General features: G+C 40.7%; 1 protein-coding gene across 1 annotated transcript in view; it reads right to left on the bottom strand.

Annotated features, from left to right (window-relative positions):
• LOC132821726 (uncharacterized) overlaps nucleotides 1–26,885 on the bottom strand; it is a 118,738-nt gene that overhangs the window by 20,035 nt on the left and 71,818 nt on the right. The window contains exons 39-49 of the mRNA XM_060834434.1: nucleotides 26,672–26,883; nucleotides 24,770–24,839; nucleotides 22,681–22,848; nucleotides 19,779–19,895; nucleotides 19,388–19,651; nucleotides 18,644–18,790; nucleotides 10,264–10,448; nucleotides 8,879–9,059; nucleotides 6,664–6,789; nucleotides 5,285–5,407; nucleotides 1,879–1,995 (exon numbers count right to left, since the gene is read on the bottom strand). Coding sequence (XP_060690417.1) covers nucleotides 1,879–1,995; nucleotides 5,285–5,407; nucleotides 6,664–6,789; nucleotides 8,879–9,059; nucleotides 10,264–10,448; nucleotides 18,644–18,790; nucleotides 19,388–19,651; nucleotides 19,779–19,895; nucleotides 22,681–22,848; nucleotides 24,770–24,839; nucleotides 26,672–26,883 — 1,710 coding nt within the window. The remainder of the gene's footprint in view (nucleotides 1–1,878; nucleotides 1,996–5,284; nucleotides 5,408–6,663; nucleotides 6,790–8,878; nucleotides 9,060–10,263; nucleotides 10,449–18,643; nucleotides 18,791–19,387; nucleotides 19,652–19,778; nucleotides 19,896–22,680; nucleotides 22,849–24,769; nucleotides 24,840–26,671; nucleotides 26,884–26,885) is intronic.

A 26,885-nucleotide genomic window follows, 5' to 3' on the forward strand; every position in this document is an offset into this window, starting at 1 on the left:
GGGTGTCAGTTTCAGCTGTAGTGGTTTGTATATGGGGTCCAGGTCCATGTGTCTGTTAATGGAGTTTGTGGATGAATGCCATGCCTCTAGGAATTCCCTAGAGGGAATTCAAACGAAGCTGCATCAGGACACTATTCAAAACAGCCACAACACACTGCAGTACACCAGAACTGCGAAAAGAGGAAGAGGAACACCTATACAAGGTATTCGCCAAAAACGGATACCCACGCAACTTTATCACCAGATGCCTAAGTGATAGACCACGGAACGAGGACATGCCACAACCAAAAGGACTAGCCACACCTCCATACGTCAGGAGCGTCTCAGAACTGACAGCCAGACTACTGCGACCCTTAGGACTCATAACAGCACACAAGCCAACTTCCACACTCAGACAACAACTCACTAGAACAAAGGACCCAATAGCCAGCACGAGCCAAACTAACGTACTTTACAAAATGCCATGCAAGGACTGCACAAAACACTATACAGGACAAACAGGAAGACAGCTAACAATCCGCATCCATGAACATCAGCTAGCCACAAAATGACACGACCAGCTATCCCTAGTAGCCATACACTCAGACAACCAGGAACATGAATTTGACTGGGAAAACACTACCATCATAGGACAAGCCAGACAGAGAACAGCCAGGGAATTCCTAGAGGCATGGCATTCATCCACAAACTCCATTAACAGACACATGGACCTGGACCCCATATACAAACCACTACAGCTGAAACTGACACCCGGAAACGGCAAGAAGATCCATCAACAGACACATCAACCTGGACCCCACATACAAACTACTACAGCTGAAACTGACACCCGGAAGCGGCAAGAACAAACCACTATAAATACCGGAAGAAACATCAAAGCAGCGCTTCACAGGAGGCTCCAATAGCACTGATGATGTTCCCTAGCCAGGGAACGAAACGTTTGCAGCAAAAACTTCCAGCTCGGCGAACAGAACCACAACAACGGACACCCGAGCTACAAATCTTCAACCAGACTTTAGACCTGGGGGTTGGAGTGAGAGAAAGAGACTCATTGAGATCTTTGCAGAGAGAGGAGGAGAACTTCCTCAAGGTAGGCATCCTTGCAAGAGGATTCGCAGTAAGGTTGAAATCAACTAGGCGAAAGTGAGGACTGCAGATGCTGGAGATCAGAGTCAAGATTAGAGTAGTGCTGGAAAAGCACAGCATCCAAACGCATCAACCCACCCCAGTGCTTCCTAGTTACAGAAAGAGAGAATTTAAAAGATATGATATGATGAAACTATTGGCTGAAATATTCATGGCTCATGTCAATCTGTCATTATGTTATTTTAATGGAAATATTTATTCACTTACTTGAAATGAATGGGTGGTCATTAATGTACCAAATACAGAAGTATCTGTACCTAGCAATCTTGTACTGAAGCCAGCCCATAAGCGGCAAACTTTTTGTTGCATTCATTTAAGTGTATGTGCTACTAAAGCTAATTCGCACGTAACAGAGACAACTATGGCACAATAGTGCTACTGTTTGTATAACATTGTCAACCATTCCCCACAATATAGATCAGGGGTTAAAAGCATGGGGAGTCAGATAATGGAATCTCCATAACAAAATGTGCATTGTATGGAATAGATATGAGAGAAAATATTGACAACACATTATCTTTAAGTGTTGTAATCAAAACTGATTAACTTTGATTTCCAGTTTCACATTTTAAGGAGGAGTAGAACATTTACTCTACAATACTGTAGGAGTACTTTGTGATAAAAAGTAGTGATTTTATTTAAAGCAGAATGTTAATTTGAATGACCACTGATACAAGGTCAACTATTCCAATGACAATAATTCCAGCCTTCAAATATAAATGTATTTCTTACCTGTGCAGTTGGTTCCTTCATATCCTTCCAGACAGGTGCAGTTAAAAGAGCCTTCAGTATTTGTACAGATAGAATTTTTGCTTGCACATGTATTACTATCAAGACATTCATCCACATCTGAAAGAATAAGTACATTAGCCATGAAATGTAAAGTAGAAGTTTGTACATGCTAATTTTTTTTATATGATCTGGATTTTGTGAAAGGATGGTCCTTGGTATTTATTCCTCTTAATATTTCCCACAGACTTTCAGTGGATTTTGCATAGCAAGTTGTTGTTATTAGAGATTGAGAACAGACATAGGTGAGCAGGAAAAATGGTGACTTTGCAGTAATATCATTAGACCAGGTTTCCAGAGATTCAGGCTAATGCTTTCAGGACATAAATTCAGATCCTACTCTGCTTGTGGTAGGATATATACATAGATAAATCCCTGGGACCTCATTGAGTCTATCACAGGTCATTATGGGAACCAGGGAAGAAATTGTGTAGTCCCTAGCAGGGATATTTGTATCATCTGCAGCCATGGGTGAGGTGCTGGAAAACTGGAGGGTAGCTAATGTTATGCAATTATTTCAGAAAGGTAGCAAGGAAAAGCTAAGGAATCTTAGACTGCTGACCCTAAAGTTAGTAGTGGGTAAGTTGTGGGAGGGAATTCTGAGAAAAAGAATCGAGATGGCATGTCTCACAAACTTGATTGAGTTTTTATAGGGATGACCAAGAAGATAGATAAAGGTACTGTGTCAGACGTTGTCTCTATCATGGACTTTAGCAAGGCCTTTGACAAGGTTCTGCAATGGTCGACTTGTTAGTAAGGTTAGTTCATATGGGATCCAAGAAGAGTTAGCCAATTGGATACAAAAATGGCTTGATGGTGGGAGACAGAGTGTGGTGTTAGAGAGTTGTTGTTCAGACTGGAGGTCTGTGACCAGCAGGGTTCTGCAAGGATCGGTGTTGGATCCATTGTTGTTTGTCATTTATATAAAATGATTTGGATGTGAAGATAGGAGACAGGGTGAGTTTTCTATATTCACTTACATTAGTAAGTTTGCAGAGGATACCAAAATTGGTGGTAAAGTGGACAGTGAAGAAGGTTATCAAAGAGTACAATGGGATCATGATCAACTGGGTCAGTGGACTGAGAAATGGCAGATGAAGTTTATTTTAGGTAAATATGAGGTGTTGCATTTTAGGATGACTGTTAATGTAGGGTTCTGAAGAATGTTGTTGAGCAGAGAGACTTATGGGCGCATTTACATAGATCTGTAAAAATGGTATCACAGGTAGACAGGGTGATGAAGATGGCATTTGGCATGCTTGACTTTGTCATTTAGAGCATTGAGTACAGGAGTTCAGATGTCATGTCATGGTTGAACAGGATTGGTAAGGCCACATTCTTGTTGCCTTGCTTTAGAAAGGATGTTATAAAACTAGAAAGGGTGCTAAAAAGATATACAAAGATGTTACCAAGACTTGAGGATTTGAGTTACAAAAATAGATTGGATAGGCTCAAACCTTTTTCCCTGGAGCATAGGAGGCTGAGTGTGACCTTAGAGGTTTATAAAATCATGAGGGACATAGATAAGCCAATGTCTTTTCCCCAGGGTAGGGAAGTTCAAAACTAGCAGCCATGGGTTTAAGGTCCGAGGAGAAAGATTCCAAAGGGACCTGAGGGCCAAATCTTTCACAGAGACGGTGGTGCATATACAGACTGAGCTACCAGAGGAAGTGGTAGAGGTGAATGCAATTCTAACACTTGAAAGATATTTGGACAGGTACATGGATAGAAGGTATAAGAGGGATATGGTCCAAATGCAAGCCAATAGGACTAATTCAGTTCAGGAAAACTGGTAGCATGGACAAGTTGGGCTGAAGGGCTGTTCCTGTGCTGTATGACTATGACAATTAATAAAATCTGGAACTTCAAAAACTGGTTGTTGTTTAAAAAAAACCTGATTCACCAATGTTCCTTTAGACAAAGAAATCTGCCATCCAGGTGAGGCCAACATGTGACTTGCAATCCACAGTAATAAGATTGGCTCTTAACGACGTTTGAAATGGCCTAGCAACTTCAAGGGCAATTAGATTTGGGTAACAAATGCTTGATTTGCCAGTGATATCCACGTATCATGAAAGAATGTTAAAAATCTTCAACTAGGCAGTCATATCGCTATTATTGTGTGTCCTGTTGCTCTATTATATCAGCAGCATTTTCTCTCCATTTGCTCCCAGTCAGCCTTCGTTTCACACTCTCTAGCCCTCCAGCTCCCAAACCTCAGTTTTTTGCAGTCTTTAACGGCACAGCAATATTTAAATAATTGGTCACTCCTGTATAAATCAGCAGGCAGGTACAAAACCTAAACACATGTTCAGATTCAGAAATATTTCTGATATCAAGTTTTTGATGGCAAAATTCAGTCCATTGCCTCTGATGGCTAGTTAACTCAGTACAGGACAATATGACAGTTTGAAGCAATTTTTAAAGTTATGAGTGATATCTGAATAGGCTGGGTCTGGTTTCCTTGGAACAGAGGAGGCTGTGGGAGGATCTGATTGATCAAAATTATGAGAAATATAGACAGGGCAGATCATGATAATCTCTTCTCCATGGCAGATTTGTCTAAGACTCGAGGGCACAAGTTTAAGTTGAGGAACAAGAGGTCGAGAGGAGATCTGAGAAGTAATGTTTTCATCTGGAGGGTGGTAGGTATGAGTGACTGAATGATTTAATTGTCACATCTATTTTACAGGGAGAAAAGCAACAAAACAGTGAAAAGTTTTTCCACTGTCACCATGATCCAGCACCATTTTGAATAGTTTTAAGAATCAGAGAAAAAAGGATATAGCTTAAAAAGAATCCATCTGTCCTCAGCCTGTCCATCAATGTTGCAATAACTCAATTCCAGGAGTAAGTTAAGTCTGAATTCTCTTGAGAGAACGTGATAGAAATCCCAAGTTTCTGGATCATAAAAGTTTTTATTAGTTACTTATGATAAATGTTGCAAACTAAGAGAGAATGTTCTCATGATAACTCTTTACTTAGTGATATAACAAGCAATAGATTAGGAAGTCGCATTGTATCCACAATGATGAGTATATTATGACTTTAATAAGGACATCCTTTAAGAGAATTTGCATTTAAAGAACTCAGGAAATGACAATATACCCAGCTGCCTATTTTAGAGCAGGAAGATTATACCTCAAAAGTATAATTGGGAAGTTTTATTCTTTCAATAAACAGAATAGATAGGTTTATATTGTTTTGGCAGTGCTGTCTCAAAAAGGTGGTTGTGACAAAGTTAACTTGCACTTCACATCAATGTTAATGCATTTATGCATCTTATTTTAAACAGTACAGTATGTGTTATGGCTTATATTTACATATTGAATTAAAGGAGAAATCGTACCAAAGCAAAACCTGAATGGGTCTCCGTCAAATCCAGACTTGCACACACATGAATAATTCCCCAATAAATTGAAACAGTCTGCATTTTGAGGGCATGTAGAGCTATTGCTGCATTCATCGATGTCTGAAACAGAAGGATTGAAAGAATTATTATCAGTCACTGCTCACTTCCATCGCCTCTTGGTCCTCCCTTTAATATGCATTATTCTGAGTGAGACATATGGATCCATTTTCATTTTTTTGTCCATTGTATTTTCATATGCATGATTAATTAGATGCTTCTTTCATTGTAATGGGATACCATATAAAATCTGTTTCAACAGTTATATCAGGGTGAGTGCTGGTACAGTACATTGATTCCATCTTGGGACAGGGTTTACTGCAGCCCATTGGGATGTGAAGCTGACATTGAACCAGCTTCATTGTGGGACATTGGTCTCCTGCTGGCAGCAATCCCACCTTCAATTAGTTCAGAAACAGAAAGGGCTGGAAGGGGATATTCACTTGCTACAGGATATCAATGGTTATTTTTAATGAGCCAATGAACAACCACTTTCCTTGACACTGAGATTAAATGGAGGTTGGCAAAACTTTTCCACACAGTCCACAGGCAGTTGTACATAATCAGATACTCTATGCCTGATTGAGGAATCCAGCTTTGAGTAGGGTGTTGACCACTGTAAGCCATCAGCTGCCCTTGTTTTACAATGCCCCTTCCTCAACCCTCATCCAGCGACCCCCAATCTATCTTTATGCACTTTGGAATGGGGTTCCCTGATGATCCTGGGCCTCAGGTTGTGTATGTCATCAGCAGCCACTACTCTTAGAGGCAGTGGCTAATTAAGGTCTTGCTGGCCTTTGATTGGCCAGTATTGCTAAGGGTTTGGAGGTTAAAAACAGGGAAGTCTTATTACAGTGGTATAGGGTCTTGGTGAGGCTGCAACCTGGATTAGTGTGTAAAGTCATTTGGTCCCTGTCCTTAAAAAGGATATACTGGCATTGGAGGCAGGTTAAAATAGATTTACCATGCTGATTCCTGGGATCATGGAGCTGATTTATCAAGAACAGTGAAACAGGTTAGGCCTTTATTCATTAGTGTTTAGAAGAATGAGGGGTGATCTGTAACTTGTCCTATTTCAATCATCTATGATAGGTCACATCTGTGGTTGACATTATGCCACTATGGATGATCACTTTGAATTTATTGACTTTTGGAAGTCATTTCTATAGTATAATTTGAATAGAACTAACTCCATCATTGTATATTTCGGCAATATGTATTTCAGGGTACTTAAATGACATAGTAATGTTTGTATCTTTGTTCATCCTTTACATCAGCAATTAGTCATTTCAGTCAGATAATAAATAGTGGTACCTTACCAGTACACATAGAGCTGTTCGTTGCATTTATTGTGTAGCCTGTATTGCAGCTGCAGTTGAATCCTCCAAAAACATTTGTGCACATCTGTTCACAATTGTCTGTACGTTCCTGGCACTCATCCAAGTCTAGAATGCCGAACAAAAACATGTAAGACAGCTGCTAAGAAGTCAAAAGTTTTCTTTGCATCTAAACCCTACTCTATTCATTGAGGTAGAAATTCGAAATCTATTTTTACCAATGTTACCTCACTATTTATTTTCAAAATATCTACAGTTCCACAAATGCATTTTTACCATTTTCCCAAAATTGAAGTGGTGCATAGCTTTAGAAACTTAGAAAGTAGAAGCAAGAATTAGGCCATTCAGCCCATTAACCCTGCTCCATCATTTGTGGTCGGCACGGTGGCACAGTGGTTAGCACTGCTGTCTCACAGCGCCTGAGACCCGGGTTCAATTCCCGACTCAGGCGACTGACTGTGTAGAGTTTGCACGTTCTCCCCGTGTCTGCGTGGGTTTCCTCCCACAGTCCAAAGATGTGTGGGTCAGGTGAATTGGCCATGCTAAATTGCCCATAGTGTGTGGTGAAGGGGTAAATGTAGGGTATGGGTGGGTTGCCCTTCAGCGGGTCGGTGTGGACTTGTTGGGCCGAAGGGCCTGTTTCCACACTGTAAGTAATCTAATCATAAGATTATGGCTAATTATCCAACTCAATACCCTCTTTCCACTTTCTCTCCATCCCCTTTATCTCTAAGAACTATATTTAACATCTTCTTGAGACCATTCAATGTTTTGGGCTCAACTGCTTTCTATGGCTGAGAGTTCCATAGATCCCCACTCTGAGTGAAAACATTTCATCTTAGCTCAGTCCTAAGTAGCATTCTCCATATTTTTTTAAGACTGTGACACCTGGTTCTGTACTTTCCAGTCATTGGAAACATCTGTTTACCTTGGAGATCACCAACACCACCCCCCCCCACCCCACCACCCCATCTAATTTTTCCAAATGCCAGTGAATATAGTCCTCACCAATATGGTCTCTCTTCCTATGTCAGTCCTGCCATTGCAGGAATCAGACTTGTAAATCTTAGTTGCATTCTCTCTACAGCCAGAACATCCTTCCTAAGATAAGAAGGCCAGAACTGTACATAATACTCCAAATGTGGGTATCTCCAAGGCCTGGTACAATTGCAGCAAGATGTCCCTGCTCCTGATTTCAAATCCTCTTACTATGAAAGTCAACATTTCATTTGCCTTCTTCATCACCTTCTGTAGCACCAGTCTTTCTGCGACTGGTGTGCAAGGCTATTCAGGTCTCAGTCCACCTCCCCTTTCTCAATCTACCTCTTCCCATTTTTCCAATCAAAGTTGATAACTTCAAATTTATCCACATTATCCTGCATCCACCATGCATTTGTCCACACACTTAACTGGCCCAAGTCACACCGGAGTAGCTCTGTATTCTCCTCACAGCTCACACTCCTGCTCAGCTTTATGTCATCTGCAAACTTAGAGGTATTACATTTAGTTGTTCTAACTATAGTTTTATAAATTCCTTTTGATGTACCAAAGTGGTAATTTCTCTAAAATGTAAAATGAGTTGAATTGCAGATTGCTTTTGATCGAAATATCTCAGGGAATAGAGTTTTGAAATTTCATATAATCTTTGTGTTAAAATGCCTAAAGTCTTCGTTATCTGCATCACAGTATTTAATATGCTGATGTTATCTTTTTACAGTGTCAAGTGTCTAATTCCTTTTATTTTTCCTTTTCTAACTTCTGACTGACTGATTGGTTATATTAACTGGACATTTCATGTCATTTTGATTTTCCTCCTTTATCGAATTTCACTAAAATAGTAGCTCATCTCTGGACTCAGCCCTTTCCCACTCCCTTTGAGGGCAGGTCTGCCCATAGGTCATTTAGGGCCGAGAGCACAGGATGGTCCCACCTGCTCACAGTGTCAAGACAGTGGTGGGATTAACCCTGCCATCCAATAGCACCTCTGAGTTAGAAATCTGGTCCTTTGTCTTCATAAATTCTGGAAACATTCAAGAGGATAACATGCAGAATGTCTCATGGGATAAGGCACTCAGTATGACTACTTTAACGCATGTCAACAGGATTTTAAAAGTGAAGATTGTTATTTCTAATTTTTGATATTTACTGTTGCGTAAGCACTTCAAGTACACAAGAAAGAAGGAACATGCATCCTCACCGTAGCATTTTATCCCATCTCCTTCTAAATTATCTGGACAGGGATCACAGGTGTAACCCTCCAGTGGTGCAGGCTGGTCTTTGCAAGTGTCATTCAGGAAACATTGGTTATCTTGACAAGCATCAAAATCCTCAGTGCAGTAATCACCCGTGTAGGCAGTGGTACAGTTACATGCTGGGACCTAAATTCCAAACGGACAAGTTTTAGATTTATGCATAGTTTCACTAGAACTTCATTCCTTCTCTCCACAATCGTATAAACAACAGAATAAATCAGCCTACATTTTATGATAGATCAGTTCAATTGTAGATACTTTTGCATTTCCCAATAAACATAGTTTAGCTCTCACTAACAAAATGTATTATTTAATTTATTGATGACATGTCACCTTCAGCAGCTTAGCTAGCATTTATTCGTCCAGCACTAGCTGTCCTTGAGAAATTGCTGCTGAGCTGCCTTCTTGCCATTGATTAGAAGTTTTGTGGTGAAGCTGCCATGAATACAGGCAGACCCATATGGGAGAACAAATGGATTCGAGATCCAGGCATGTGTATGAGTTTTGGATTGAGTCTAGTTTATTAATGTCCTTTTAGGAAGGAAACTGCTGTCATTATGTGATCTGGCCTAGAAGTGACTCCAGACCCACTGCAATATTGTTGACTCTTAACTGCTCATTCAGCAATTAGGGAAGGGCAATAAAGGCTGGCCTAGGTATCCCATGAATGATTTTTTTAAAAAGTGGAGATGAGAGGTGTGGTGGGCTGGGTTTTAAAGAGTGCACAGGTGAGAGAGGAGATAGTGCTATTCTTCTCACAGGGTGTCCCAGATTGGTAAGGGGTACCTGCCAATGAGTGCACTCCCTGCCCACTGTTTTAAGCATTTAAAAAATGAGTAAATCTCCCTCCCACATGACTGCCCATGCCAAAGGACATCATAATATTGGGTTCATCTGAACTTACAGCAACACGTATTATTGTTATTATTTTTTTACATATGTTGGCAGGCTGGCTATTTTAGTGTATCTACGAAACCCTTTGTATTATGAGATGGGTGCCCATAGGGAGAATGTAATATCATAACCCATAGACTCTGACTACTTTTATACCCACGGTGTTTTTTTTTGGCTGGTTCAGTTCTGAGTCTGGTCACTGATAACACCCAATATATTGACAATACAGAACTCAGGTAAAGACATTGAACCTGGATGGTTATATTCTATTTTGTTTGAGATGGTCATTGTTTGGCATTTGTGTGATGCGAATGTAACTGGATGCTGTTCAAACCTTGATAAATATAGGCATACATTGCTTCAGTATCTGAATATGATCTATGACATAACAATGGTGTGAAATGATTCATGCTTTTCATTTACCTTAAAAACTTACCTTAAAAACGGTACTATTGTTTTCTAAGGTCAAAATCGTTCTGGAATAATCACAGGTTGAATTGATACTGCAGTTGCACAACACAAGTGTCAATCCTAACACAGAAACAGCTTTAGAATCATTTGCTTGTATTATGGCAAACACTGGGATGGAGCTTGTTGGATTCCAAGAAAAGTTTCCATTTTCTATAAATAAAGAAAGAATGAATGGATGGCTTTTCAGAAAAAAAACCCATATATTCATATACCCATATACCCATAACTTTTTTTAACATCCAAATCATAAAATGCCATCTTACCCAAAAATAGAATAATCTGAAGAATATAAGTAAACTAGAACCAGCAGACTACTTAGCTTTTCACATTTAACTCTCATCAAAGAACTGTTTGAAAGTCACCATTTTCTATCGAAGGAGATATCAGATCCACGATTTTGGCTCAACAAAATCTTTTACATCAAAAGTGTACAATAATATTTAGACTGCCACATATCCATTTTAATTAGACTTTAACTACATTTCATCAAAAATTGACTGTATCAATTTCAGAAAGTTTCATGGGGTTTCTCTCTGTAAGCGCTAGGAAGTTATCTCACACAATTCTTTTCTGCTCACCTTTATTATGTATGCAACACACCTGTATGGCAGCATATTTGTGATATTGTGTGCTCACCAGCCTCCAAACGCTATAACTAATTTCCTCAGCATGCCAACCACAGCAGTAACCCCTGTTAAACTCTTCTTGTCTTTGAGTGAATAGACCCCCAGGGCTGACTGACTTGGAACAGCATCTCCAACTAATGTCTGAATACACGACTTGATCATATTTGTGCAGCTCCCTTACTAACTTTCCTCTAATTCTGGACTGTTTGCACTGAAATGGCAGGACTTACTGTTGCCCAGTTTCCAGACAGTAACGATATGGAAGCCCTAATCATGAATGCCCCAAGCGACTGAATGACCATGAACTGAGATTGGAAGATGACCTTGACTGATTGGGCAGACCCTTGTTTGACAACAGTCCCCCTTAATGTGACTGAAAACTGATAATCTTGGACTTTGATACATGGCCATTTGGTTGAAGCACATTCACTGTGTTTGCTATATATGCTGCTGGCATATGCTATAAGGTTAATGTGAAATGAATGCAGCATGGTCATGTATAGTCCACCCCCTTCCCTGATCATTTCTAGCAAAGATTACAAACTAGGCAAAAGTGAGGACTGCAGATGCTGGAAACCAAAGTTTAGATCAGAGTGGTGTTGGAAAAGCACAGCAGCTCAGGCAGCATCTGAGGAGCAGGACCTGGCTTGTGTCGTGTAACGGTAAGTTAAGCAGAAGTATTGTGGGGCTGTAGGTTTGGAATGAGATAGCAACCCATAAGAAACAAAGGCAAGCCAGAGATGCTCTGAGCATCAAAGTTAGCTCAAAGTGAAGAGAACAAACTAAGAACCCTGAGGCAAACCTGTTTCTGCTGCCTGAGATGGGTGCCTGTTCCTGCACACAAAATGGCCTGGCACTGCACCGCCATGGAAGATGATGGTGCATTCTAAAGTACAATATTGAAGAGATGAACTGTAGTCTAAGTGAGTTGGAGACGTGCTTTGAAAATGTGGTGAGGCTGGTGCATGTCCGATGCCAATTTTCATGGACAAAGGATGTAGGAAATCACTGCACATGGACGTACTCTGAGGTTTTGGGGACTGGTAGTCAAATGGAGCGCCAAAGGACCTCTAGTGATTGTAACAAAGTCAGCCAGATGAATCTCATAAAATATGAGTTCCTTGATTGGGGCTGTTAAACTGGGCACCCTGGCTGACAGGTAAGAATAGGATTGTCAGACATCCCCTGAGAACTAACTCTGAAATCTGGCTCTGAGGGAGCTGAGGGTCCAAGGCTTTTCTATGTGTAAATAAAGGATGACTTGGCAATGGGACTTCGACTTCTGTGGACTTATTTCAGGACCAAACAGTGAGCTAGAACTGCAAAGTACCTACTCAGATTTTAATGTTGGGAACTGTCATCATTTAGTTTCTCTTCACTGCCTGATAAAATAATGAACTGGATAAAAATGGGGCAAGTTTAGGTAATAACGAGATCGTAATGCAAGCAAATAGGGCTTTCATTGCTCAGTAGCAAGACCTTCACTTTGGCCATTAAAACCTTGGTGAAAAGTCAGGCTGGTTTTCTTGATGCCAAGAATCACATTTTTGTTTGATCTTACCATATTTTTCCAACTGACTTGCCATTGCTCACATTGTTCAGGGGCTGGGAGGATTAGGCCCTGTATATCAGCTGCAGAATTATTAAATCATTGCTCTCACAGAACAATGGGTTCTGGAAGATGGCACATATTGGGCGGCATGGTGGCACAGTAGTTAGCACTGTTGCCTCACAGCACCAGAAACCCGGGTTCAATTCCCACCTCAGGCAACTGACTGTGTGGAGTTTGCACGTTCTCTCCGTGTCTGCGCGGGTTTCCTCTGGGTGCTCCGGTTTCCTCCCACAGTCCAAAGAAGTGCGGGTCAGATGAATTGACCATGCTAAATTGTCCGTAGGGGTAAATGTAGGGGTATGGGTGGATTGCGCTTTGGCGGGTTGGTGTGGACTTGTTGGGCCGAAGGGCCTGTTTCCACACTGTAAGTAATCTAATATTGCTGCTAAGTGTGTCTTCACCTTATGAACTGCTTTATTCATTCATCGGATGTGGATATCAATGGTTAGGCCAGCGTTTATTACCCAGCCCCATTACATTTCAGTAAGTGGTGATGAACTGATTTTCTATACCATTACAATCTAATATGATTTAAAAACATTGTCAGTGTTGTTGAAGAGGAATTTGCAACAACAGTTATAGAATAGCTATATTGCTACAAGTCAGGATGCTGTATTATTTGTTGATGGGGAGGGCGTCGAGCAGCAGAGGCTTGAAAGTGATACTTTCCACATGCATCAGCGATCCTGGTCTTTCTAGCTGGCAAAGGTTGCAAGTTTGGTAAATGCTGTAGAAAGATCCTTGGTGAGTTCCTGCGCTACCATTGTGCATTGTGATGAAGCATGCAAATGTTGAAGATGCTCAGACTTGGTACCAATCGAGCAGGCTGGTTTGTCCTAGGTGACATGAAACTTTTTTAGGTGTTGTTGGAGTTACATTTATCCAGAGTCTAGATTAGAGTGGTGCTGGAAAAGCACAGCAGTTCAGGCAGCATCCGAGGAGCAGTAAAATCAACGTTTTGGGCAAAAGCCCTTCATCAAGAATACAGGCAGAGAGCCTGAAGGGTGGAGAAATAAGTGAGAGGAGGGTGGGGAGTGGGGAGAAAGTAGCATAGAATACAATAGGTGAGTCGGGGAGGGGGTGAAGGTGATAGGTCAGTGGGGGGGGTGGTAGGGTGGAGTAGATAGGTGGAAAGAAGATAGGCAGATAGGACACGTCATGGGGACAGTGCTGAGCTGGAAGTTTGGAACTGGGGTGAGGTGGGGGAAGGGGAAATGAGGGAACTGTTGAAGTCCACAGTGATGCCCTGGGGTTGAAGTATTCCGAGGCAGAAGATGAGGCGTTCTTCCTCCATGCATCTGGTGGTGAGGGAGCGGCGGTGAAGGAGGCCCAGGACCTCCATGTCCTCGGCAGAGTGGGAAGGGGAGTTGAAATGTTGGGCCACAGGGAGGTGTGGTTGATTGGTGTGGGTGTCCCAGAGATGTTCCCTAAAGCACTCTGCTAGGAGGCGTCCAGTATCCCAAAAGTAGAGGAGACCGCACCGGGAGCAACGGATACAATAAATGACATTGGTGGATGTGCAGGTAAAACTTTGATAGATGCGGAAGGCTCCTTTACGGCCTTGGATAGAGCTGAGGGAGGATGTGTGGGCGCAGGTTTTGCAGTTCCTGTGGTGGCAGAGGAAGGTGCCAGGATGGGAGGGTGGGTTGTAAGGGGGCGTGGACCTGACCAGGTAGTCACGGATGCCAGGATGGGAGGGTGGGTTGTGGGGGGGGGGCGTGGAGAGTAATTCATCATAATCCTGACTTGTGCCTCATAGATGGGTTGAATACTTTATGCAGCAGTTAATTTGTAGGTAGCAAAGTCCCACACATGGAGTCATACAGCATAGACACAGACTCTTTGGTCCAACCAGTCCAGGCTGAACATAATCCCAACTATACTAGTCCCACCTGCCTGCTCCTGGCCCATATCCCTGGATAGAGCTGAGAAATACTAAGGGTAAAAAGACCCTCTTGGGAGTTATCTACAGGCTCCCAAACAGTAGTCTGGATGTCGGATGTAAGTTGAATCTGGAGCTGAAATTGGCCTGTCGCAAAGACGTTACTACAGTTGTTATGGGGGATTTCAACATGCAGGTAGACTGGGAGAATCAAGATGGTATTGGACCTCAAGAAAGAGACTTTGTATAGTGCCTCAGAGATGGATTCTTAGAACAGCTGGTGCTGGAGCCGACCAGGGAGAAGGCAATTCTGGATCTGGTATTGTGCAACGAACCAGAATTGGTCAGGTACCTCGAAGTGAAGGAGCCATTGGGAAGTAGTGACCATAATACAATAAGCTTCAATCTGCAATTTGAGAGGGAGAGGGTACAATCGGAAGTGACAATATTTCTGTTGAATAAAGGGAACTATGCAGCTATGAGGGAGGAGCTGGCCAAAGTTCAATGGTGCAATACCTTAGCAGGGATGACTGTGGAGGAACAATGGCAGATATTTCTGTGTATAATGCAAAAGTTGCAAGATCAGTTCATTCCAAAAAGGAAGAAAGATCCTAGGAGGAGGCATGGGTGGCCGTGGCTGACGAGGGAAGTTAAGAAACATATAAAGTTAAAAAAGAAAAAGTATAACATAGCAAAGATAAGTGGGAAAACGGAGGACTGGGAAGCTTTTAAAGAACAACAGAGGATTATTAAGAAGGAAATACGCAGAGAAAAAATGAGTACGAAGGTAAACTGGCCAATAATATAAAGGAGGATAGTAAAAGTTTTTTTAGGTATGTGAAAGGCAAAAAAATGATTAAGACTAAAATTGGGCCTTTGAAGACAGCAACAGGAGAATATATTACAGGGAACAAAGAAATGGCAGAAGAATTGAATTGTTACTTCAGATCTGTGTTCACTGGGGAAGACACAAGCAATCTCCTTGAGGGAACAGTGGCTGAAGGATCTGAACTTAAGGGAATTTATACTTGCCAGGAACTGGTGTTGGAGAGAATGTTAGGTATGAAGGTTGATAAGTCCCCAGGGCCTGATGGACTACATCCCAGGTTACTGAAGGAGGTGGCTCGAGAAATCATGGATGCGTTGGTGATTATTTTCCAGAGTTCGATAGATTCGGGATCAGTTCCTGCGGATTGGAGGGTGGCTAATATTGTACCACTTTTTAAGAAAGGTGGGAGAGAGAAAGCAGGAAATTACAGACCAGTTAGTCTGACCTCAGTGGTGGGAAAGATGCTGGAGTCTATTATAAAGGATGAAATTACAACACATCTGGATAGTAGTAACGGGTTAGGTCAGAGGCAGCATGGATTTATGAAGGTGAAATCATGCTTGACTAATCTTCTGGAATTTTTTGAGGATGTAACTCTGAAGATGGATGAGGGAGATTCAGTAGATGTAGTGTACCTGGACTTTCAGAAAGCTTTTGATAAAGTCCCACATAGGGGGTTAGTGAGCAAAATTAGGGCGCATGGTATTGGGGGCAAAGTACTAACGTGGATTGAAAGTTGGTTGGCTGACAGTAAACAAAGAGTAGTGATAAACAGCTCCATTTTGGAATGGCAGGCAGTGACCAGTGGTGTACCGCAGGGATCAGTACTGGGACAGCAGCTTTTTACAATATATGTTAATGATATAGAAGATGGTATTAGCAATAACATTAGCAAATTTGCTGATGATACTAAGCTGGGTGGCAGGGTGAAATGTGATGAGGATGTTAGGAGATTACAGGGTGACCCGGACAAGTTAGGTGAGTGGTCAGATGCATGACAGATGCAGTTTAATGTGGATAAATGTATGGTTATCCACTTTGGTGGCAAGAACAGGAAGGCAAATTACTACCTAAATGGAATCAATTTAGGTAAAGGGGCAGTACAGAGAGATCTGGGTGTTCTTGTACACCAGTCAATGAAGGTAAGCATGCAGGTACAGCAGGTAATGAAGAAGGCTAATAGCATGCTGGCCTTCATAACAAGAGGGATTGAGTATAGAAGCAAAGAGGTTCTTCTGCGGCTGTACAGGGCCATGATGAGACCACACCTGGAGTACTGTGTGCAGTTTTGGTCACCAAATTTGAGGAAAGACATTCTGGCAATTGAGGGAGTGCAACGTAGGTTCACGAGGTCAATTCCTGGAATGGCGGGATTACCTTACACTGAAAGACTGGAGTGACTGGGCTTGTATACCCTTCAGTTTAGAAGACTGAGAGGGGATCTGATTGAGACATATAAGATTATTAAAGGATTGGACACTCTGGAGGCAAGAAACATGTTTCCGCTGATGGGTGAGTGCCGAACCAGAGGACACAGTTTAAAAATACGGGGTAGGCCATTTAGGACAGAGATGAGGAGAAACTTCTTCACCCAGAGAGTGGTGGCTGTGTGGAATGCTCTGCCTCAGAGGGCAGTGGAGGTCCAGCCTCTGGATTCATTTAAGAAAGAGTTGGATACAGCTCTCAAGGATTGTGGAATCAAGGGTTATGGAGATAAGGCAGGAAGAGGATACTGATTAAGGATGATCAGCCATGATCATATTGAATGGTGGTGCAGGCTTGAAGGGCAGAATGGCCTACTCCTGCACCTATTTTCAATTGTCAGTAGGATTTAACCTCGGTAGACCCCATCAGAGATTGATTAGCTAGCTCCACATAAATTCTGGGATACTGACTAAGCCTAAATAAGGACATCTCACAAAATCCTGAGTCCCCAACAAGGACAAGATAATGGGATGGCATATGTGGCACAAGGTTTTTGGAAGTCAACATGATAAACCTCGGAAGTAAAAACACACATCACAATTCAATGTACCGGTCCAATGGATGACTAACCTCTAGTGATCATTAGTGATAGCTATTGATGAATTTTAAGTATAAAGATTCCTTCTTGTCTCTCTGTAAGCACGAACTTGTGAGAAACGCTCAGAGCTGTGATTAACTCTCTCTTTCTTCCAAGTTCAGCCAATCAGCATGCAACTCCCTTGTTAATAAAGACCAATTGTTTTGTCGGAACAAGATTTGTTGAATTTTCTGTTGAGTATTATTGATGTTAGCTCTTAGAGTCCTATAGCCATTTTAATCCATTTCTATGCATGCCTTTTTTAAATCTCTCTCCTCTCACTTTAAAAATATGCCCTCAGCCTTGAAATTCCCCATCCGAGGTAGAAGATATCTATTATTAACTCTATATGTACCCCATATTATTTTATTTTGATTAATATTTGTTAATATGCTACAGAAAACATCTTGGTGCATACTATAATAATAACCAACAACCAATTACAAGGAAATGCCTGAATCTTCAAATCACAATTTTTTTTGCATCGAGGCAATGTTCCTCATCTCTATTATACTGTGATTCACTTGAAACTTACAGATAAAATCCCATGACAGTATTTAGTCAACCGTGGAATGTAACTAAATATACTTAATCAATCAGAAATGGGTTTAATGCAGTAGAAGAAATTTGAATTTTATGGGTAACAGCCACAACAGTTTTGGGCGGCACGGTGGCACAGTGGTTAGCACTGCTGCCTCACAGCGCCAGAGACCCGGGTTCAATTCCTGCCTTGGGCAACTGTCTGTGTGGAGTTTGCACATTCTCCCCATGTCTGTGTGGGTTTCCTCCGGGTATTCCGGTTTCCTTCCACAGTCCAAAGTTGTACAGGTTAGGTGAATTGGCCATGCTAAATTGCCCGTAGGTGAAGGGGTAAATGTCAGGGAATGGGTCTGGGTGGGTTGCTCCTTGGAGGATCGGTGTGGACTTGTTGGGCCGAAGGGCCTGTTTCCACACTGTAAGTAATCTAATCTAAACTTCATAAAGGTTTAATAAAGAAAGTAATAGGTGTTTCTTCCATTATTAGGTAGAATAATTTCTGTAATAGCTTGCTTGGAGTACTGAATACACACTTCAGGCATTTCTACAATTTTAGCAACCAACTCTTCTGTGAAAATTTAGTCAAAGCATTTATATACTATATTTCCTGTTCCCTCATCTCCCTCTACAAGTTTGCTCCTTTTTATCCTTTGTTGACCCTCCCCTTATTACCAATATCCCGAGTAAAAGGTCAATGCATTTTCAAAATAAAGTTTTTGGTCCAGATTAAATGTCAAAGTAGAAGGTGACTAGAACTATAAATGCACCTGATAAAACCACTGGTAATTCAACTTTACCTGTGATTGTGATATCTGGAGAATCAGTCACCACGGAAAATGTCACCTCATCATCATTGCTATCAGTTGCAGTAAAAAGAGTAAACACTGGTTCATCAATGCGGGTTTGAATGGTTGAATCTCCAGTGATGTTCGGTGGGAAATTATCTGTGAATATGACAGTAATATTACTGAAAGCCTTCAGTGAGAAGTCATTTCTTTAATTTTATAAATAAATTTAAGGTAATGCACACAATGACATGGTATCACTTTTCAGAAAAGAGAAATGCAATTATATTCAGGGCTGGGTGGAAAGAAGTTTGTGTGCTGACATTGCAATCCATGACCTGTCTTTGCCTGGTGCTGTTCAGGCAGGCAGCACACAAGGTTCAGACTGCTTCCTTGTTCACATCTTCCAGTCTGACTGAACTCTAAAAAGGTCACAGCATTGCGCATGGATGTGTTCCAACCAACTTCCAGCTCTTAACGCACCTTAAATTTTTTATGCCCTAATAGCAGCAGGTTAAATGCTGGCACTATTGGTCAGTAATCCAGCAGTCTGTCCTCCAAAAGATTATGAAGATTGCTGAGGCGCTGCTCCACAGAATTTGCAATGGCTTTAATTTGCTCAACCTCTCCTATCCATTCAACTATTTGAAAAGGTTTCTTCAACAAAAATAAAGATTGAGAACCTATGATCTAGTGAACGTTATGATGAACATGTGTCAACAGTACTTCAATTTTTCAACAGATGTGCATACGTACTCATTGTGCTGTTCTGTGCTGCAAATGTTGTCACACTTTGCAATGTTGCTCTTCCAAACGATAAATCATTTGTACTTAAAATGTCATAAATGCAGTCATCGTCTCCTTTACAAGTTTCATTAGCATTGTTAATTTTTTCTTTCTCAGTAGTTTGCAAAAGCTCATCATAAAACAAAGGTACAAAACTGTTATTGTTGTATGTGTACCAAGACTCTCCTGCGGTTGTATTGTAGGTGAAAATGCTGTTGTTCAGAGTTGTTTTCCCTTAAACAAAACACACATAATCAAACGTAATAAAAATGGTATTGCCATTGTCACATAATTAGTTCGTGATTAAGTCAGTTATCCATTTTAGTAATTGTATTTTAAAATATGTAAAAGATGTGCTTACATGTCAGGCCAAAATCAAAAAATATCTGAGCATCTGTAGGCAAATTTGTTCCATCAAAGTCAAGGTGTGTTCCATTAGCGGCTTTAAAATCATCTGCTTTATCGTTGTTCCAGACACCTAAATGTAGAAATGGAAAAGTTTGTTCCAGTACATGGAAAGCTAAAAATAATTCCAAAAGAAATGTTTCTGCTTCTGAATTGTTATAATTAGTAAATCATGTTATCATTCAAAATGTGACCAGCAAAAATACAGAAAATGTAAAACAATACTGAAGCTAAACTTCGATTATTTATTTTCATGCGGATAAAAGTTAAGATTATCAACTTTGATCCACCTTTCGCTTTCACTGACATTGAAGCAAGCACCTGTCACACCTCACTGGAATAACACACCAGAAATCAAGACTTGTTCATCCCAGAATTGTCACAAAAGTTAAAGATTGTATCAAAATATGTAAAATTCCTCAAATTGCCTGTCTGTTAACAGAAAACAGAGACCAAGTTTCTGCACTTAACAAGAATTACTATTTATTACTATTAAATCTATTCCAGCTGTAAGCAAACAAGTACGAACTGTTGATGTATGGGGGTGGTGGGCAAGGGGGCTGAGAGATAGGTGGGAGGGGATTGGGGCTGGGGGGAAGGTAGCTGGGAATGCAATAGGTGGATGAAGGTGGGGGTGGTGGTGATAGGTCAGAGGGGAGAGTGGAGCAGATAGGTGGGAAGGAAGATGGACAGGTAGGGCAGTTGAAGAGGGAAGTGCTGAGTTAGAGGGTTGGGTCTGGGATAAAGTGGGGGGAGGGGAAATGTGGAAACTGGTGAAATCAACATTGATTCCATGTGGTTGAAGTTAACCAAGGCAGAAGAACATCTCATCTTCTTCCTTGGGACCCTCCAACCACACAGAATCAATGTTGATTTCACCAGTTTCATCATCTCCCCTCCCCCCACCTTATTCTAGATCCAACCCACCCCCCTGTTAACCTGTCCCACCTGTCCATCTCCCTTCCCACCTATCCATTCCACTCTCCCCTCTGAGCTATCAGCACCACTCATCACCTTCCCAGCAACCTTCACACCAGCCCCATCCCCCTACCATTTATCTATCAACTCCCTTCCCCCACCCACATTTCTGATGAATAGTTTATGTTCGAAATGTTGACTGTCCCGCTCCTTGGATGTTGCCTGACCAGCTGTGCTTTTCTAGCGCCCTTTTTTTTGACTCTGATCTCCAGCATCTACAGTCCTGACTTTCTCCCTGTGCACAGAGACAGGCAGAGTCTGACACAAAAATCATTGGAGCTATGAGTGGAGGGAAAAACTGGGTAGTCAGTTCAATGGTCCCTGTCCACAGAGTTTGCTTGTATGATCCTCTTGGAGGTTTTGCTCTCTGATCTCTTTTCACTTGTTTGCAGGAGGCACAAAGTGACTAGTTCACAACTTACAACATTTGTGATTTACTGTTTATAAGCCACGGATTACAAGAACCAGCTAGGGAAACTAAACTGGTCTTCTTCAGGCTTCAGATATTTTTGATTACAGAAAGTCAGCTTCTTCCTTTGTGGAGGTCTGAAGTCTTCTGGCTGTATCACTCAAACCCCCAAACTACTCAGCTACTTGGGAGCCAACCACATTGTTACTGGAGTCAGAAAGCCTTTGCCATCGATAACCAATCATAACTTTAAAGACTAATTAATTAGTTGATTCCAGCTGAATCTCACTTGATACACATCTTCTTGTACTAGTTCATCTACAACTAATCTTCGTTCACTGGTTACAAACATATGAACAAGGAACAAAAGTAGGCCACTCAGTTCTTTGAGCTTGCTTTGCCACCCAATAAGATCACGGTTGATGTAATTTTAACCTTAACTCTGCATTCCTTTATATCCCCTGATAATCTTTCATCCTTTGTTAATCGAGAATCTATCTCCCTCTGCCTTAAAACTGTTAAAAGATTCTGCATTCACCTTGTTTTGAGACAAAACCTCTGAAAGAAAAGAAAACTTTCATCTCTATCTTAAATGGATGACTCCTTATTTTTAAACTATGACATCTAGTTCTAGATTCTCTCACAAGAGGAAATATCCTTTCAACATCCATCCAGTCAAGACCCCTCTGAATCATTTATGTCTCAATTGTGTGAACAGCACTTACAGCAAGTGTTGGTACTTGCTTTTAAAAGTACAACAATCCATTCCGCAGTCCTTGCAATTTTAAACCAATCCTTTTCTTATTTAAGTCCAAAATCAAAAATATAATAAAATAAAAATGATTTAATTTTACACAAATGTTACACATAGTGGTTGATTTCAGACTGGGTAAGTACAGGTCAGTCCATCCAATATTGCTCTTTCTAACATTGCTTAAATTGTTAATTATATTCTGTCTTTGTTGCTTTTATATTTATATTTTCCAATATTAGTATGATTAGTGTTATGTTTGGATATTATGGTGGGAAAGGGTTCCAGTTCCTATTTAATAAATGACAGATCAAGTCACCTGTTTTAAAATTGAATTTCCCTGAATCTTTGGAGCACAGAAAATGTTAAAAATACTGTAGGGTCAAGTACTTTCATGGAAAGAATAACACAGCAATGGAATCCAACTTAATTGTGCAGGTGGATGGGCTTTGAATGAATGGGTAAGCTTTTAATTTACTCAAGACCCATTCACTTCCACAGAGTTAAAATCAGGCCCAATCTGTTTCTCTCTTGGCAGAGACTGGTCAAGCCTACTGCATAGCTTCTGGTATTTACTGTTTTCAGTTCAGTTTCCAGCAGAGTAATCTGCTTTTGGAATGTGAATTTAAAAAGAAAACATAACAATCCATTTATTTTATGGATTTATTCATCATTTCAGTTGTAATAAGATCTCAATTTAAAGGTGGCATCGTTACTCACCCAAGAGACCTTCTGTTTGATTTTTTAAAGAATTATCTAGTGATGTTGTGAAAGCTAAAGTCCCCTTCGTTCCTGAAACAGTAATGGATGTTCCACCTTCAAAGGCAGCCACGGTTTCATTGTCGGTTGTCTTTTGTATGGTCACTTCATTTATAAAGGTAGAGTTTTCTGTAAAGAAGAATGATCATAAAAATTTAATTGATGTATTGTCCAAGATGTTGGCCAATTCAAGTATGAGATTTATACATTTTTGTGAGTTCCTTTACTGGTAGGCCATGCCTAAGAGATGCATTTTGTTTAAATCAAAGCTCAATTAAAATCAAAGCATTTTTAAAAAGGACAATAAATATTGTAATCAAACCCACGTCATTTTTCTCTGATAAGATCAACATCACAGTTCTGTAATTATGTACGCCTGCAATTAAGGATTTTATACTTATATTTTGAGCCTTGGATCAATTTAATGAACAGGATTTATTTTAAAATAACTTAGGCTTTCATTCATAAACTTGAACGAGTTCTATTGATTCCAATGTGAGCTATTTGAAAATTGATACAACAACATGGAGGCACAGTGGTGAGCACTGCTGCCTCATAGCGCCAGAGACCCAGGCTCAATTCCCACCTCAGGCGACTGACTGTGTGGAGTTTGCACATTCTCCCCGTGTCTGTGTGGGTTTCCTCCGGGTGCTTCGGTTTCCTCCCACAGTCCAAAAATGTGCAGGTTAGGTGAATTGGCCATGCTAAATTGTCCGTAGTGTTAGGTGCAGGGGTAAATTTAAGGGAATGGGTCTGGGTGGATGCTCTTTGGCGGGTCGGTGTGGACTTGTTGGGGCGAAGGGTCTGTTTCCACACTAAGTAATCTAATCTAGTCTAAAAAAAATGTAGTTATAAATGGTTGAGACTTGTTTTAGCTTTTTGAACTTTGCTATTTCAAGTAAGAATTGAGCTAGGCTTTCAGTACTGATTTCAGGTTTCTCAATGAAAAATTAGTTGAGCAATGTTTAAAAGTCTGATAGTAACATTATACATTCACTTAACTGCCTGAATCTACTGTCAAACACGTCTTTAAAAGGAATTTCCAGGACCCTGGCCCAAACCATCTCAAAGATTTATTAGATGTGCAGATCAGGATCTTCTTCCTTTGCTATGGCCCCGATTCAAAGAAAAATGAGTGGATCATGCATTTTATTTCTATCTTTCTGAGTGGCTGAGCTACTTTAAAGGTAGTTGAATTGAACTGAATTAGCTTTATGCACTCAAATGACTCAGAAAAGTTAATAAGTCACAGGGCCATCTTAGGTACAAAAGTACCTAGGTATAGCTTCTTCAGTTACAAGATTAGCTACAGTTACAAGATCACCAATAAAAAACACCATATTATTTAGATTAGATAACTTACAGTGTGGAAACAGGCCCTTCAGCCCAACAAGTCCACACCGACCCGCCGAAGCGCAACCCACCCATACCCCTACATATACCCCTAACCTAACACTATGGGCAATTTTAGCATGGCCAATTCACCTGACCCGCACATCTTTGGACTGTGGGAGGAAACCGGAGCACCCGGAGGAAACCCACGCAGACACGGGGAGAACGTGCAAACTCCACACAGTCAGTCGCCTGAGGCGGGAATTGAACCCAGGTCCCTGGCGCTGTGAGGCAGCAGTGCTAACCACTGTGCCACCGTACCTCGTTATAATCCTTAGTTACAGAATAGAGAAATTAAGAAAAAAAAGTTGCATTACAGCTCACTGGCAGGATCCATTTTACCATGTACTGTTCACCAACAAACCAAGTAGTATAATTTTCTGACAAAATAAATCAGCTCAGTAAAGATATTTAATTGCGACCTAAACTGGACAGAAGTCTGCGTCTCCCATTTGTTGATATGGGAGACAACTGCAAGCATGTCACCAACCCACGTCCATTCTGCATTCAAATTGAGTATCTGTTCTGTAAATTGCCCAAAATATCTGCTTTGATTATTCTTATGAAAGCTATTAAATTTCTTAAATAATTATGCACTTGGCTTATGGTTGTTGCAATGCAGAATAAATAACATCAAGGTTAAACTATTCACTCTCACCTGTAGCAATTACAATATTTCCATCAACCATGAGAATTATTTCATCGTCATCATTGATGTTCCACTGAACCTGTAAAAAGATAATAATTTTACTCCCTGAACTTGACTGATGGTAGGTAGCACACACTTGTGAACATGGTCTTCTGGACTTTTTTCCTAAAAAAGAAATCTTGTGTATAAACTGTAGGGTCATGCGCATTCTGAATAAAATGAAAAATTCCCTTAGTCAACTGGAGTAAGTCTTCTGAACATTTGCTTATTTTAACTACAAATTTGATAGAAAACCAGCAGGGTTTTGATGGATAAAGGAGATTAAATTGGAGCTAAGGTCTTAATCAATCCTTACCCATCTCAGAATTAATGAATTCCGTGTTATAGCGCAGGTGGAAACGAACCTTGCCCCAACTCTGAGGATGCTACCTGACCTGCTGTGCTTTTCCAGCACTGCACTCTTGACTTTAACCTCCAGCATCTGCAGTACTCATTTTGGCCAGGAAGTTACGTTCATTTGTGAGTCAGGAGAGGTATGAGTGTAACTTATCTGTGAGTGTGAGAATTGAACTGGTGGCTGGTAAGGTTTCTCGCTACCAATGTATACTTGGAAGTGTTAAAAATGTTATATTGGGGGTGGGGTGGGGGGAGGGCGAGGAGCGGTGGAGGTCAGTTGGTTGATGTATAATGGTGATGTTCAATTCCTGTACCAACCGAGGTCACCTTGAAGCCCCTGCCTCTCAACCTTGTCCCTAACCCTCAGGTTAAACTCACTACCAGTTATCTCTCTCTCTCTCTAATGAGAGAACAGCCAAACAGATTATAATTAACACATTTTCAGCTCTGATCTCCAGCATCTGCAGTCCTCACTTTCTCCTAAACAGACTATAGTGCCTTCCAAACTCCAATATCAGCACCAAAAGCTCCTGGTCAAGGATAGCAGAACTAGGTTTAAAATAATGTTGAATGGCGAAGGTGTGTTCTGTTCACTATACCTCAGTCAATTTTAAACAGCAATTATTTCCCTTCTATTATTAATAAATTTGCAAAGTATTTCCAAACTACATTTATTTAGAAACAGAATTTTAAAACTCCTAATATTCTCCTCAATTTATAACAATTAGAAGTCAGAAAAATATTTCCCCACTTTACTGGGGTCCTGATGAAGAGTCCTGCCTGAAATATTGAATTTCTTGCTCCTCTGATGCCCCTTGACTGGCTTGCTTTCTCTAGCTCCACATATTAAGTTCTCTGGATGGCCAGTGGTTCTGGCAGGTACTCTACAAATGCATATCGTTCTTTCTATTAATTTGTTTGGAGGATGTGGGTGGTACAATCAAGACCATATTTGCATTCAAGAATTAATGTTTTGTCAAGATAATCAAAAGGTGCACTTACATAGCACATTCTACTTCCTTGTGGGATCTCAAACTCCTCTCAATGAATTCTAATATTTGAAATGTAATCTCTAATACTTTGCAAACAAATCTGACAGCTGATGTCATGGCAAACTCCCACAAACAGCAATAAACTAAGTGGCCAGTTAAACTATTATTGTTGATGTTTGTTGAAGGAACAATGTTGAGCAGGACATCAGATAAGCTTCTCTTTCCTTCTACCAAAGTGCCTTTGACCTTCATGTTCACCTGAAAAGTGAATGTCCTTGATTTTAAAGGCACATCCAAAAGATGGTAGCTCCAATAATTCAACATCCTTCAGTGTTGCATTGAAATGTGAACCTAGATGAGATGTTAGAATTCTGGGATGGGGCTTGAAGGTATAGATCGTTTAACTTTCAGCGTAAGCACTGCAATTGAGCCAAACTGCTACATAAATAGGTGAATGCTTCATTAGTGTAACATACAGTAATACACATTTTGCTATGAATTTCTTAAGACCAGTACTAATCACCTTTGTTCCATTCATTCTTTGTGCTGCCAGTGCTACAAAACTTGTTGCCTGTGATGTTCTATTTTCTCCAGCTCTGAGGGTTCGTCCCTGAAGTCTGAACAGTGATGTATCATTTTCATCTTTCACACTTAATAGGATGAATTCTCCCAGGCCATTGAAGGTGTATTTTACACTATCCAAGGTGACAATATGAGGATCGCCAAAGAAGAAACCT

This window comes from Hemiscyllium ocellatum, chromosome 13 (genome assembly GCF_020745735.1).
Source record: "Hemiscyllium ocellatum isolate sHemOce1 chromosome 13, sHemOce1.pat.X.cur, whole genome shotgun sequence".
Lineage (NCBI taxonomy): Eukaryota > Metazoa > Chordata > Chondrichthyes > Orectolobiformes > Hemiscylliidae > Hemiscyllium > Hemiscyllium ocellatum.